The sequence below is a fragment of the Haematobia irritans genome, chromosome 2 (assembly GCF_050003625.1).
Source record: "Haematobia irritans isolate KBUSLIRL chromosome 2, ASM5000362v1, whole genome shotgun sequence".
NCBI lineage: Eukaryota > Metazoa > Arthropoda > Insecta > Diptera > Muscidae > Haematobia > Haematobia irritans.
This window is the reverse complement of record NC_134398.1, coordinates 162,090,302-162,102,186: the sequence shown is the minus strand read 5'-3', so window position 1 is coordinate 162,102,186 and position 11,885 is coordinate 162,090,302. Positions and strand designations below refer to the sequence as shown.

The 11,885-nt window shown below is 31.0% G+C and overlaps 1 protein-coding gene across 1 annotated transcript; it reads right to left on the bottom strand.

Moving 5' to 3' along the window:
• Nucleotides 1–9,064: 9,064 nt before the first annotated feature.
• On the bottom strand, nt 9,065–11,460 carry LOC142226659 (carboxylesterase 1E-like). Its single transcript, XM_075296770.1, has 3 exons — nt 10,485–11,460; nt 9,960–10,421; nt 9,065–9,896 (listed from the first exon to the last, which is right to left on the bottom strand). Exons 1-3 carry the CDS (start codon nt 11,376–11,378, stop codon nt 9,177–9,179), a joined length of 2,076 nt encoding a protein of 691 aa, XP_075152885.1. The 5' UTR covers nt 11,379–11,460; the 3' UTR covers nt 9,065–9,176.
• Nucleotides 11,461–11,885: the final 425 nt, after the last annotated feature.

Below are 11,885 nucleotides of genomic sequence, written 5' to 3'. Positions count from 1 at the left end.
GAGGCCTTCCTACGCTTATGGCCCTCAGATAATTCGATCCCCAATCACACAAAAATTGGTCCATATCAATAATTGTATATAGCCCCCATATAAGCGACCCCCATATTTCAATTCTGGCTCCCTACACACAAAGAAAACAAACGTTTGGAAAACGTGTACCGAAAACGTTTTTCTTTTGTTAGAGTTTTTTGAATTGCTTCGAAAATTTTAAACTTTTATCACCAAAAAAATTGTTTGTTACAAAATTTTTATTGTTTCAATAAAAAAAGTTATTTTTGAAACAACAACACAGTCCATTTCGTTTATATCAAACACTTTTCTTTTCTGACTTTAGGTCTTTAATAAGACACATTTTACAGTTCAACATTTAATATACTACAATGTAATGTTGAACATTTTTTCGGAATCTTCCGAACATATATGTAAAAAAAAATATGGAATATATGTAAAAAAAAAAAGCCGAAGCAGGGATCGAACCCACGACCCTTGGCATGCAAGTCGGACGTAGCAACCACTGCTCCACCGTGCCAAACTAAATGTTTGTTTCTGTTAAATAAACTTTGTTTATTCGGTTCGTGGGCGCCGCAAGCTATGCTATATAAATATAACTTATATGGATTGGCTTACAACTTATACGGATTGTTGGCTTACAAAGTGCATGGTCCGCGGTTCGATTCTCCGTCCAGGCGAAAGGTAAAAAAATTTTAAAAATTTATAAAATCGTATAATTTCTTCTACATTGTTGGTATTAAAGGAAAAGGTGTTAAGAACTAAAAACATCGTGGATGTGAGAAAGATGTGAGGGAAAATGCAATTAGCAAGAAAACAATGTTTTTTTTTGGTTTTTGTTTGTCCTTATGAAATTGTTTTTACATCCTGGAAAAGAATAAACGTTTATCACAAAAAGTATATACTTTTCTCCCAAATACACTTCCTTACAGCGAAAAGCAAATGAGAAACGAACTTTGTTTGTCTAAAATTTCGTTTGGGAGGAAAGAATTATTTTTTTGCGTGTACGTACCGTGCAAAAGTCCATATCGATTCGTAATTATTTGAGGACTTACATACCTTTTTGTCTAATATATACGATTTAAGATACCACAACCCAAGTAATTCGATTGTGGATGAAAGTCTTTCGTAGAAGTTTCTACGCAATCCATGGTGGAGGGTACATAAGATTCGGCCTGGCCGAACTTACGGCCGTTTATACTTGTTATACCCTGCGCCACACTGTGGAACAGGGTATTATAAGTTAGTGCATATGTTTGCAACACCCAGAAGGAGACGAGATAGTCACATGGTGTCTTTGGCAAAAATGCTCAGGGTGAGCTCCTGAGTCGATATAGCCATGTCCGTCTGTCCGTGAACACATTTTGTAATCAAAGTCTAGGTCGCAGTTTTAGTCCATTCGACTTCAAATTTGGCACAAGTATGTGTTTTGGCTCAGAATAAATCCCTATTGATTTTGGAAGAAATCGGTTCAGGTTTAGATATAGCTCCCATATATATATTTCGCCCGGTATGGACTTATATGGCCCCAGAAGCCAGAGTTTTACACTAATTTGCTTAAAATTTTGCACAAGATGAACAATTAGTACTAGAGTCAAGTGTGCCAAATTTTATTGAAATCGGTTCAGGTTTAGATATAGCTCCCATATATATCTTTTGTCCGATATGGACTAATACGGTCCCAGAAGCTAGAGTTTTACCCCAATTTGGTTGAAATTTTGCACTAGGAGTACAATTAATTAGTGTAGTCAAGTATGCCAAATTTTATTGAAATCGGTTCAGATTTAGATGTAGCTCCCATATATAACTTTCGCCCGATTTACACTCATATGACAACAGAGGCCAATTTTTCGCTCCGATTTTGTAGAAATTTAGCACAGGGGGTAGAATTAGCATTGTAGCTATGCGTGCCAAATATGGTTGAAATCGATTCAGATTTAGATATAGCTCCCATATATAGCTTTCGCCCGATTTATATATCGAGCGATAAATCATAAATAAACTTTTGCGAAGTTGCCTTAAAATTACTTCAGATTTAAATGTTTCCCATATTTTTTTACCAACACTGTGTTCCACCCTAGTGCATTAGCCGACTTAAATTTTGAGTCTATAGATTTTGTAGAGGTCTATCAAATTCTGTCCAGATCGAGTGATATTTAAATGTATGTATTTGGGACAAACCTTTATATATAGCCCCCAACACATTTGACAGATGTGATATGGTATCGAAGATTTAGATCTACAAAGTGGTGCAGGGTATAATATAGTCACCCCCGCCCGACTTTAGACTTTCTTTACTTGTTTTTTAGTAACATAGTTTTCCATCCCGGTCATTAACCAATTTCAATTTTTAGTCTAGAGATTTTGTGAAAGTTATATTGAAGAACTTCTCATTTAAATCCTATCTTCAATTTACTTCCTAGTTTGACTAAATCTAACCATCAAGAACCAAAATTTCTGGTGCTGGTGTAGAATAACCACTTAGCCACCACTGTGTCGTAAGCCACAGTCTTAAAGCTCCCTGATATTGTTGGCTCTTGCAACCACAATGACTGTAATTGTCCGGTCCGAGGTCTGTCGCATCAAAAGTTGATTTCAATTGTCATTTGGTATTATTTTGGGGTTTCTCAGTTGGCTTTGTGGCATTGTGGAGTATGAAATACAAACTTTATGAATTCGGTTCTTTTCTCCTCCTCTCATTCGCATTTCGTTGAAAGAAATTCATATTTGGCAAAATGAAGATAAGAATTTTAAGTATTTTATGAATTGCTGCTGCTGCTGCTGCTACTTCTGATTCTGTTGTTTGTGTTGTTGATTTGTTTGTCTTGGGGAACTTTTATGGAATCCAAAAACAATGCCATTTCGAGTGTTATTGTTTTTAATTTGTCTGATATTAAAAGATAAAATGTTCTAATTACAGCAAATATCATCATAAGAATTATCATTGGCATAATGCAAATGCCTTTGTAATTGGAATGTTTTTTGCTTTATTCACAAATATCCTACTTAGTAAAGGAAATACTCTTAATTCCTTCTAATGTCATAGGATTGAGGACATATTGGACGATGTCAAATGGAATTATGATAAAGATCTATGTAAATAGTTTCGTTTATTATATTAATTATTTAAATTATTTTGAAGAAACTATATATATGTATAACATACATATAGCGAATGAGATGATTGCACTATGCGAAAAATATTCCATCATTGTATTAAAGAATCAGTTAAAAACAAGTAAGGAAAGTCTAAGGTCGGGCGGGGCCGACTATATTATACCCTGCACCACTTTGTAGATCTAAATTTTCGATACCATATATAAAGGTTTGTCCCAAATACATACATTTAAATATCACTCGATCTGGACAGAATTTAATAGACTTCGACAAAATCTATAGTGCTCTACTCGGGTGGAGCACAATGTTAGTTAAAAAATTTGAGGAATCATTTAAATCTGAACCAATTTTGGGGCAACTTCGCAAAAGTGTATTTATGGATGTATGTGTATTTATGGAAACGAAAATTTGAGTCACTTTTAAGCAGGCGATTTTACAAGGAAAATGTTGGTATTTTTGCTCAAATCGGAAAAAAAATATATATGGAAGCTATATCGAAATCTGAACCGATTTCCACCAAATTTGGCACGCATACACAACAAAAAAAGCATCGCCAAAAAAGTAATGAAAATGTTCTTTTTGGATCCGGAAGTGGTGCAAAATTGACACAGAACGATGAATTTAAAATGGGCTTGTCATAGGACGGAAGTCCTCCATTTCAACAGCCGTTGCACTGAATTTGCTTCGCTTTTTTATGGGTGATCCGAATTCAATGTTTTGTATATAAATTAAAAAATTCTGTGATATTTTGTCAAATAAATAATTTAATAATTTTTTATAATTTTTAATGGATTCTAACGCTTGTCGGAAACGTTTGACCTCAAATATTTTCAAAAATTCACAATTTTTTCAGATTGGATTTAGCATTTTTTCGACAAAATTTAAATGATTTGTACCATTTTATGAATTCTTACTCTGTTTTTAACCTATTTGAAACAAAAAAAGTTAAAATTACCAATTAAAACTATGAAAAAACCAAGTTATAAAAAATTGAATTAAAAGAACTTTCTGGGTAGTTAAAATAAAGAACATAATTGGTAGAGCATCTGGAAGTGCTTTTAAAGTAGTGCCTTTGGAACAACTTAAAAATTTTTTGGCTAATGCTAATTCTACTCCCTGTGCAAAATTTTAAGTAAATCGGAATAAAAATTGGCCTCTGTCGTCATATGAGTGTAAATCGGGCTAACGATATATATGTGAGCTATATCTAAATCTAAACCGATTTCAATAAAATTTGACGTACTTGATAATAGTACTAATTGCTTTCCTTTTGCAAATTTTCAAGCAAATTAGGATAAAACTCTGGCTTCAGAGGCCATATATGTGCATATCGGGCGAAAGATATATATGAAAGCTATGTCTAAATCTGAACGGATTTCAATCAAATTTCGTACACTTGACTATGGTACTAATAGTTCTCCTTGTGCAAAATTTCAAGCATATCAGGGTAAAACTCTGGCTTCTGGGCCCATATAAGTGCATATCGGGCGAAAGATATATATGGGAGCTATATCTTAATCTGAGCCGATTTCTTCCAAAAACAATAGTTCTATTGTGACCCAAAACAAAAACTTGTGCCAAATTTGAAGTTGATTGGACTAAAACTGCGACCTAGACTTTGATCACAAAAATGTGTTCACAGACAGACGGACGGACAGACGGACATGGCTATATCGACTCAGGAGCCCACCCTGAGCATTTTTGCCAAACACAGTACGTCTCTATCTCGTCTCATTCTGGGTGTTGCAAACATATGAACTAACTTATAATACCCTGTTCCACAGTGTGGCGCAGGTTATAAGAAACGAGAGCAAAACGGTATGTGATAATTTTGGTGTTATTTCATACGATCCATTGTGAGTAAATTCCCCATTTTTGTAGATGTAATCCTGTTATTGATGCAAACTAAAATCGTTAAAACATTTAAAATTCGACACATTTACAATTAAAGCATATTTATACACCCAAGAAACTATCGATAATAGCAATGATAATTCAATCATTAGAAGAAAAACATTCAAAAACTTCAAAAAAGATTGTGGTAAAATTTTCTTCAAATTTTGGTACATTATTTATCACATAACGTTTTGCTCTCGTTTTTTATACCCTGCGCCACACTGTGGAACAGGGTATTATAAGTTAGTGCATATGTTTGCAACACCCAGAATGAGACGAGATAGAGACATAGTGTCTTTGGCAAAAATGCTCAGGGTGGGCTCCTGGGTCGATATAGCCATGTCCGTGATCAAAGTCTAGGTCGCAGTTTTAGTCCAATCAACTTCAAATTTGGCACAAGTTTCTGTTTTGGGTCACAATAGAACCCTATTGATTTTGGAAGAATTAGTACCATTGTCAAGTGTACGAACTTTTATTGATTTAGATATAGCTCAGATTTAGATATAGCTCACATATATATCGTTTGCCCGATTTACACTCATATGACCACAGTGCCCAATCTTTTACTCCGATTTACTTGAAATTTTGCACAGGAAGTACAATTAACATTCCAACTGTCTGTACCAAATTTGGTTGAAATCGGTTCAGATTTAGATATAGCTTCCATATATAGGGTGAGTGCAGCAAATGTGGTACAGGGTGGTAATGTGGTATAGTAGCTTTTTTCTCTATCTAACAACATACGAATAACTAAAATTTTATTTCCATAGAAAATTTTGTCATAATTTTATTTCTATAAAAAATTTTGTAAAAATTTTATTTGTATAGAAATTTTTTTCAAAATTTTATGTCTATAGAAATTTTTTTCAAAATTTCATTTCTGTAGAAAATTTTGTAAAAATTTTATTCCTACAAAAACATTGTCATAATTTTATTTCAATAGAAAATGTTGTCAAAATTTTATTTCTATAGAAAATTTTGTAAAAATGTTATTTCTATAGTAAATTTTGTCAAATAGTTATTTCTATAGTGAATTTTGTCAAAATTTTATTTCTATAGAAAATTTTGTCAAATTTTTATTTCTATAGAAAATTTTGTCAAATTTTTATTTCTATAGAAAATTTTGTCAAATTTTTATTTCTATAGTAAATTTTGTCAAAATGTTATTTCTATAGAAAATTTTGGCAAAGTTTTATTCCTACAAAAAACATTGTCAAAATTTTATTTCAATCGAAAATGTTGTCAAAATTTTATTTCTATAGAAAATTTTGTAAAAATGTTATTTCTATAGTAATTTTTGTCAAATAGTTATCTCTATAGTGAATTTTGTCAACATTTTATTTCTATCGAAAATTTTGTCAAAAATTTATTTCTATAGAAAATTTTGTCAAAATTTTATTTCTATCGAAAATTTTGTCAAAATTTTATTTCTATAGAAAATTTTGTCCAATTTTTATTTCAATAGAAAATGTTGTCAAAATTTTATTTCTATAGAAAATTTTGGAAAAATGTTATTTCTATAGTAAATTTTGTCAAATAGTTATTTCTATAGTGAATTTTGTCAACATTTTATTTCTATCGAAAATTTTGTCAAAATTTTATTTCTATAGTAAATATTGTCAAAATGTTATTTCTATAGTAAATTTTGTCAAAATTGTGTTTCTATAGAAAATTGTGTCACAATTTTATTTCAATAGAATACTTTGTAAAAATGTTATTTCTATAGAAAATTTTGTCAAAATTTTATTCCTACAAAAAACATTGTCAAAATTTTATTTCAATAGAAAATGTTGTCGAAATTTTATTTCTATAGAAAATTTTGTAAAAATTTTATTTCTATAGTAAATTTTGTCAAATAGTTATTTCTATAGTGAATTTTGTCAACATTTTATTTCTATCGAAAATTTTGTCAAAATTTTATTTCTATAGAAAATTTTGTCAAAATTTTATTTCTATCGAAAATTTTGTCAAAATTTTATTTCTATAGAAAATTTTGTCCAATTTTTATTTCTATAGAAAATTTTGTCAAATTTTTATTTCAATAGAATACTTTGTAAAAATGTTATTTCTATAGAAAATTTGGTCAAAATTTTATTCCTACAAAAAACATTGTCAAAATTTTATTTCAATAGAAAATGTTGTCAACATTTTATTTCTATCGAAAATTTTGTCAAAATTTTATTTCTATCGAAAATTTTGTCAAAATTTTATTTCTATAGAAAATGTTGTCCAATTTTTATTTCAATAGAAAATGTTGTCAAAATTTTATTTCTATAGAAAATTTTGTAAAAATGTTATTTCTATAGTAAATTTTGTCAAATAGTTATTTCTATAGTGAATTTGTCAACATTTTATTTTTATCGAAAATTTTGTCCAAATTTTATTTCTATAGAAAATTTTGTCAAAATTTTATTTCTATCGAAAATTTTGTCAAAATTTTATTTCTATAGAAAATGTTGTCCAATTTTTATTTCAATAGAAAATGTTGTCAAAATTTTATTTCTATAGAACATTTTGTCAAATTTTTATTTCTATAGAAAATTTAGTAAAATTTTTATTTGTATCGAAAATTTGGTCAAAATGTTATTTTTATAGAGAATTTTGTCAAATTTTTTTTTATAGAAAATTTTGTCAAATTTTTATTTCTGTAGATAATTATATAAAAATTTTGTTTCTATAGACAATTTTGTCAAAATGTTATTTCTATAGTAAATTTTGTCAAAATTATTTTTCTATAGTAAATTTTGTCAAAATTATTTTTTTATAGAAAATTTTGTCAAAATATTATTTCTATCGAAAATTTTGTCAAAATTTTATTTCTATAGAAAATTTTGTCAAAATTTTATTTCTATCGAAAATTTTGTCAAAATTTTATTTCTATAGAAAATGTTGTCCAATTTTTATTTCAATAGAAAATGTTGTCAAAATTTTATTTCTATAGAAAATGTTGTAAAAATGTTATTTCTATAGTAAATTTTGTCAAATAGTTATTTCTATAGTGAATTTTGTCAACATTTTATTTCTATCGAAAATTTTGTCAAAATTTTATTTCTATCGAAAATTTTGTCAAAATTTTATTTCTATAGAAAATGTTGTCCAATTTTTATTTCAATAGAAAATGTTGTCAAAATTTTATTTCTATAGAAAATTTTGTCAAATTTTTATTTCTATAGAAAATTTAGTAAAATTTTTATTTGTAACGAAATTTTGGTCAAAATGTTATTTTTATAGAGAATTTTGTCAATTTTTTTTTTATAGAAAATTTTGTCAAAATTTTATTTCTGTAGATAATTATATAAAAATTTTGTTTCTATAGACAATTTTGTCAAAATGTTATTTCTATAGTAAATTTTGTCAAAATTATTTTTCTATAGTAAATTTTGTCAAAATTATTTTTCTATAGAAAATTTTGTCAAAATATTATTTCTATAGAAAATTTTGTCAAATTTTTATTTCTATAAAAAATTTAGTAAAATTTTTATTTGTATCGAAATTTTGGTCAAAATGTTATTTTTATAGAGAATTTTGTCAATTTTTTTTTATAGAAAATTTTGTCAAAATTTTATTTCTGTAGATAATTATATAAAAATTTTGTTTCTATAGACAATTTTGTCAAAATGTTATTTCTATAGTAAATTTTGTCAAAATTATTTTTCTATAGTAAATTTTGTCAAAATTATTTTTCTATAGAAAATTTTGTCAAAATATTATTTCTATAGAAAATTTTGTCAAATTTTTATTTCTATAGAAAATGTTGTGAAAATTTTATTTCTATAAAAAATTTTGTTCAAATTTTATTTCTATAAAAAATTTTGTTGAAATTTTATTTCTATATACAATTTATAAAGTACCACTTAGTTGTAAGTAAGAAAGTAGTTTTAGTTGGGAATTTTGGAGGTCAAACACTTCACAATTTAGCGACAAGATTTCGAAAAATACTGACAATTTCTCAATACTATTTCGAAATTTCACTACGATTAGAACTATATATGTTTCCAATGATGGAATGAAAATTTTCACGAAACGATATACACAAAAAATGTCGATATCACAATAAATCATAAAATTTATTTATGTAGCATACAAAATATATCTCTTATAAAATCTTAAAAGAAATATGAATATAAAAAATATAGATCGTTACAAAATAAAATTTAACCAAGAATACCTAGACCGCCACCATTCAATGAAGAACCAAATAATCCACCATTCTGAGGTCTAGCCTTAGAACCTTCAGCAGAGGTGGGCTGACCACTTAAGAGACCACCAACCACACGATTATTTGTTTGATTACCACTTAATTTATTGCTCAGGCCTTGGGTAATACCTCCCAGAGAACCCGTTAAAGAACCCAAAACATTACTCAATCCTGAACAAGTGGTTGAAGTCAATGGACTCAAAGAGGCTCCAAAAAGAGAAAGTTCACAAAAACGAAAATCTGATGCAGCTTGCAAAGATGTATCAAGTTTTATGAAGGGAACACCTTTACCCGTTACACTCTTGAATAGGTTGTCAGTGATAGAGCCTTGTTTTGTATCTTCCTTAAAAGTTTTGGAAAATTTCACTATCATATTCAAGAGATTATCGCGAACTTTTAAATCCTCCTTAGATTGTAGACGGGTGTCGGGTAAGGGATTACCATAGATGTCATTGCAATCGAACATATAGCCCAATTCATCACCATGACCAACTTTTTCATTATCGGAATTTTTCGTATCAGCCACTAAGGGTAAGCCACGAAGAAAATTTATACCCTTAGAAGTGGTGCCATTATACTCAAAACTATACATAAAGGCAGGAGCTATTTGAGACCAAACTTGGGTAGTTAAAACAGCGGGTAGATTGAAAAGAACATCGGTGGTTGATTCAATGACCTGCATAACAAAGAAAATGAGCTTAATTTCCACTCTTAAACAAATTCAGGAAATACCACTTACCTTGGACAAAACCTCATTTAAATTTAAGGTGTCAGGGACTTTCAATACCTGTTCCAATGTGGGAGTAAGAGCACTTGTTAATCCCGGCAGCTGAGGCTTTGCAATTCCTCCCGTAACTGAATCAATGCGCAAGAACGTTGACAATTCCATTAGAGTATCGGTTAATGTACCCAAAAACTGTTCAGCTGAGCCATATACTTTGTTGATATTGTCCAGGGTAAAGGCATTAGCAGTCTCATGTTTTACAACTCCCGTTAACAGGGGAATTGGGGAAAATTTTCCACTCTTTAATTGCTGATCCGGTTCACTCTCTATGAGGCTGGGTAAAGCTCGGCCATCGTTTTCCCCTTCAATATGGGGTTGAAAACCCATACTTCCACCCAGACCTTTTATCATAGCCCGACCAGCTAAACGCTCTGTTTGTATTTTTCCATCATTGGCTATAATATCGGCTGCTGGTTTCTGGAAAGAGAAAAAGCTTTTTGTATTTGGCATTCTCACAGCTAAGCTTTCTCATCTACAAACCTGGCGTAAACAATTCACAATTTCCCTTTCATTGCCAGCAGGGCATCCATTGATTTCCGCCACTTCCTGTACACTTTGCACTGGTTCCTTATCGGTGGCATATTGTGAAAGAGCAGTACCGGACATAGCTACAACACCAGTAATATCACCTCCGCTACGGGCTGACCTTGACATTGACAAATACATGGCACTGGCCGCCCCCGAGCCATGACCTACGGCCTTAATCTTCTTGGGATCACCACCAAAATATGAGATGTAGTCATTTACCCAACGCAAAGCAGCAGCCATATCAAACATGGCCAAATTGCCATCGAATTCTTTTGTTCCATCTCCAATAATACCCAACGATCCCAGACGATATTGTGGAGCCACTACAATAACACCTCGTTGAGCCATTGGGGTGGCATCATATTGTGAAGCTGATCCGTAACGAAAACCACCCGGATGTATCCATACAATAACCTCTAGGCCAGAAGTCTCATCGGGCATTTGGGGTGTGTAGATATTTAGCAGCAAACAATTTTCATCTCCTATCACACGATTGGGATTATATGGATCTGGTTGGATACAGGGTGGACCATGTCTTGTGGCATTAATATCACCCCCTAATCTCTTATAGACAGGTCTTGCATAACGATTTGTTCCAATTGGTGGTTCTGCATAATACAAACCCAAGAAACTGTAAATTCCCGTTCGGGGATTCCGGAATCCCTCTACGCGAGCATCACGGTTATAGGTTCGCGTAAATACAACTGGATCATCTGGTGGAGGGGCCTTGGCCACATGACCACCCACTACACGTTTTACCCGTACTCCGGCTTCCGTAAATGTCACAACACTTGCCACCACCAGTACTACCGGCAAAATTAAAAATTCCCATCGTATCATCGTCATGATTACTCTTTCTTTACGTTTCCTCCAGTGTGTAAATCGATACAAAGTGTTTGTGGTGACGGACGATGATCGACTGAAGTACTCTGTGTTATCCAAGCATGCAATTTTCGGAATCCATATTATTGGGAATAGACCCCCCCCCCATGTACAAATGTGCGCTTTTATCTGTTTCCATTGTAGAGAGGGGTTTCACGTCCATTACTTTGACTCAGTCTTGTTTCGTGTTTGTTTCATCTTCCCCTTCTCAAAGCTCTGTTTAGAATTTTGATAAAGCTTCATGTTCTTTTAATTCAATTCTGATATTAAACAATTGCTTGCATTGTAAGTACCCTACAATTATATGAAATGGAATGGTTGTGCTTATATGAAATGATGTGTCATTGAGCATAGTGTTGTGTTTTAAATTCCAATTAGTTTAGAATGATTTACTAACCTGCGTGGAAAGCAAAGTGGCTGCCTATAAATCCGATAAATTTTGGCGATATTCAAAAATCAACAACAAACTAA